At 38.3% G+C, this 3,276-nt stretch overlaps 1 protein-coding gene across 1 annotated transcript; it reads left to right on the forward strand.

Annotated features, from left to right (window-relative positions):
* Positions 259–1,586, forward strand: LOC110270709. Its single transcript, XM_021120193.1, has 2 exons — positions 259–1,130; positions 1,214–1,586. Exons 1-2 carry the CDS (start codon positions 447–449, stop codon positions 1,388–1,390), a joined length of 861 nt encoding a protein of 286 aa, XP_020975852.1. The 5' UTR covers positions 259–446; the 3' UTR covers positions 1,391–1,586.

Here is a 3,276-nt window from a genome sequence, read left to right on the forward strand (position 1 = left end):
AGATAAATGGCAAAGAGATACATGGACTAGAAGCGCATTCAGCCATAAGCCGAAGTTGGATAGTATTTATAATAATGCGTGCGAGGTGTTCAATGCAAAGATCAAGGATGCAAGAGCCAAGCCCATTATAACATTGTTGGAGGAGGTAAGAATGTTCGTAATGCGGACCATAGTCAAGAACAAGGTGAAACTAAACAATCACACTGGAGTGCTCACACCGGTTATAAAGAGTCGATTGGAGAAAGTTAGAAAAGAATCTAAGAATTGGAAGCCTATTTGGACAGGGGACAACGGATACGAAAAGTTTGAAGTGTATGGACACCCAACTAATCATGTGGTGGACTTAGGAAAAAGACTATGCACTTGCCAATTTTGGATGCTTACAGGTTATTTGCATTGCTATAATGATTGTTTTTGTGCTATAGTAATAATCTGACTAATGATATATGACTAAAACCCATGGTTGTTGTGGCTGTTTTTTGTATGCAGGTATTCCTTGTGTGCATGCATGTGCTGTACTGTCTCGGGTTAACAAGCCACCAGAAGACTTTTGTCACCGCTTGCTAACAATGGAGTCATACAGGGAAACATATAATTATCATATTAATCCAATTCCTGGACAACCATTATGGGAGCATGCAGAAGAATGTAACAGGCCACATGCACCAAAAATAAAGAGGAAACCTGGAAAACTACAGATGAAAAGACGGATGGATGCTGATGAGAAGGGTGGTGGAGGATCTAAAAAGTCTAAAGTTGATTCCAAGCCTCAGAGTAACAATGGAGATAATGTTCATCTAAAGAGACAGTTGGGCCCCTTTACTTGCAGTTTTTGTGGTGATAAAGGACATACAAAGAGAGGTTGTAAGAAGAAGAGAGCTTGTGATGCTGCTGCAGCTGCTACAGTTGCTGCTGCTGCTGCTGAGGCTAATAAGAAGAAGAAAAATGAAGGAGGTGCCCCTGCATCTGAGCAGCAACTTCAGCAGCCTCAAGATGATGGTAACCAACGTGATGGAAAAGATAATTCTCTTGTGCAGTCTACTGAGATTGGCCAAGCCACTTCTAATGCACAACCTGTAGAGATAGATATATCTCAGCCAACTGCTTCTGATGTAGAAGATTCTCAAAAGGTAACTTCCTATTTACATTTTTTAAATTTTTTGTGATTCAAGTGAATCATCATTTATGTGTAACGTAAATAATTTCTATCTAGGATCATGGAATAAAAAGGCCTTCAAAATTATCACCAAGGAGAAGATCCTCTCCACTAGCAACTTCTGTTCCAGTGAATCCCATGCAGGGTGCTAGTTCAGGAACTGCAACAAGACTTGTCAATTACATGAAGTTCATCCCAACTCCAGGATTTAAGGCTCCAAGAAAGAAGAATTGAAGACTTTAGCTTAATATGTATAGGACTATCTGTTTTAATGTTAATACTTTTTGCTAGACAAAGACTATACAAGGAAAAAACAATCCTTTATGTTTTGCTGTAAAGTCCTCCCTTTTGAGGCAACTTTGTTTAACATGCTCATGTTAGATGGCTGCCCTTTGTGTTATGTGACTAACTGTGTTAAGTTGAACCATTATCTTAATAAAATTATTTTTTAAGTTTGAACCATTATCTTAATTCAGTGTTGGCTAGTTTTCAATCACTTATGCTGCCTTCTTTAGCATATTACTGTTTTAATTAATTGAGTTATCCAAGTTTATATTCCATCAACAAACACTATTCAACAATTTCTAATACTATAATCATGTTATCATTTTTTACATATTGTTCATTCAATGAATACAGGGTACATACCACCAACTCTTTTAACTCAGGCTTTACAATATAGGATAACAATTAACACAATCAATACAGACACAACTAACACCAACAATTGGTTAACCAATTTTTGATTCCGGACATCTTCTTCTAATCTCCCAAGCCTCCCATCAAAGTTCATCTTCACTTCATGATTATCTCCATAAGATTCTGGTTTCTCAACTGGTTCATCCTGCCCAGTATCTGCCCACACAAAAAACCCACAGCATCTCTTTCCACTTGTCTGTAATCAAGCAAACATATAACATGCTCAAACTTCAGGGAAGAAGAACAAGAGAAGAACAGTCAGGTAGGAAGGAACAATCATAACAACACAAGTAATACTGATAACTTACATTATAATTGGGACAACCAAAAAATGGTTTATTTGGGTTTGAATCTGTCCCAGACCACCTGAGAACTAGCCGGCAGCCGCAACCGCACCATTCCGGCACCCCAGATCTTCTGCTCCTGCTTTGCGTTCTCATCCGATGGCCACTGCACGGTGAACTAATAGAGCTTCCAACTCTAGTGCTTCCACCACCCATCATGGATATTCACTTCCAGCTTCAAGAACAACAGCAACAACAAGAATGAAAAAAGAACGAAGAAGAAGAAGAAGAAATTAACTTACTGAACATTTGGGAATTTAGGGTTAAATATAGGGGGAGGGACCACATTGGGTATAAATTGAAACTGTGCCAGCTCAACTAGCCGTTGGCACCATCTAGCGTGGCAAAATGAGGCCACGTCAGCGTCTTGTTGATGACTCATCACCGGAAAACTGTCCAGGGACTATTATGGTGCCCGGAGCCGTATCTGGAGGATTATAATGGTGCAATTGGGATTTCAGGGATCACATTGGGTAACGACCCGAATCTTAGGGACTATTATGGGGATTTACTCTCCAATAACTCTAGTCTTTCCTTAGGAATTGACTAGGACCTGAGGATCAAACTGATTAGTCCACTTGACTTTCCTTTGTTTAGTAAAGGTTAACTAAGTGGGATTAAACTCAATTCTCATCACCATTGATAAGGATAACTAGGATAGGACTTCCGAATTGTCATACCTCGCCAAGAGTTTATTTTTGTAGTTATTTATTTATTTTACTTGTCATTTAATTTACTTGTTCTTTACTTTTAAAACCCCCAATTTACAAAACTCATAACCAATAATAAGAACATACTTCCCTGCAGTTCCTTGAGAAGACGACCCGATGTTTAAATACTTCGGTTATCAATTTATTTAGGGGTTTGTTACTTGTGACAACCAAAACGTTTGCACGAAGGGATTTCTGTTGGTTTAGAAACTATCTCTACAACGCGACTATTTTTATAAAATTCTTTACTAGCAAAAATCCTAACGTCAAAATGGCACCGTTACCGGGGAACTGCAATCGTGTGCCTTATTATTGGTTATTGTAAATATTTTTCTTTTATTTGTTTAATTATTTTTGTTTTTCCCTT

The sequence above is a fragment of the Arachis ipaensis genome, chromosome B04 (assembly GCF_000816755.2).
Source record: "Arachis ipaensis cultivar K30076 chromosome B04, Araip1.1, whole genome shotgun sequence".
Classification (NCBI taxonomy): domain Eukaryota; kingdom Viridiplantae; phylum Streptophyta; class Magnoliopsida; order Fabales; family Fabaceae; genus Arachis; species Arachis ipaensis.

What these genes read in the sequence shown, in the direction of transcription:
- LOC110270709 (XM_021120193.1), top strand. Translation starts at nt 447, where the DNA reads ATGACTAAAACCCATGGTTGTTGTGGCTGTTTTTTGTATGCAGGTATT. An exon ending in ATGTAGAAGATTCTCAAAAG is followed by an intron (nt 1,131 to 1,213) that starts GTAACTTCCTAT and finishes ATTTCTATCTAG; the next exon opens with GATCATGGAATAAAAAGGCC.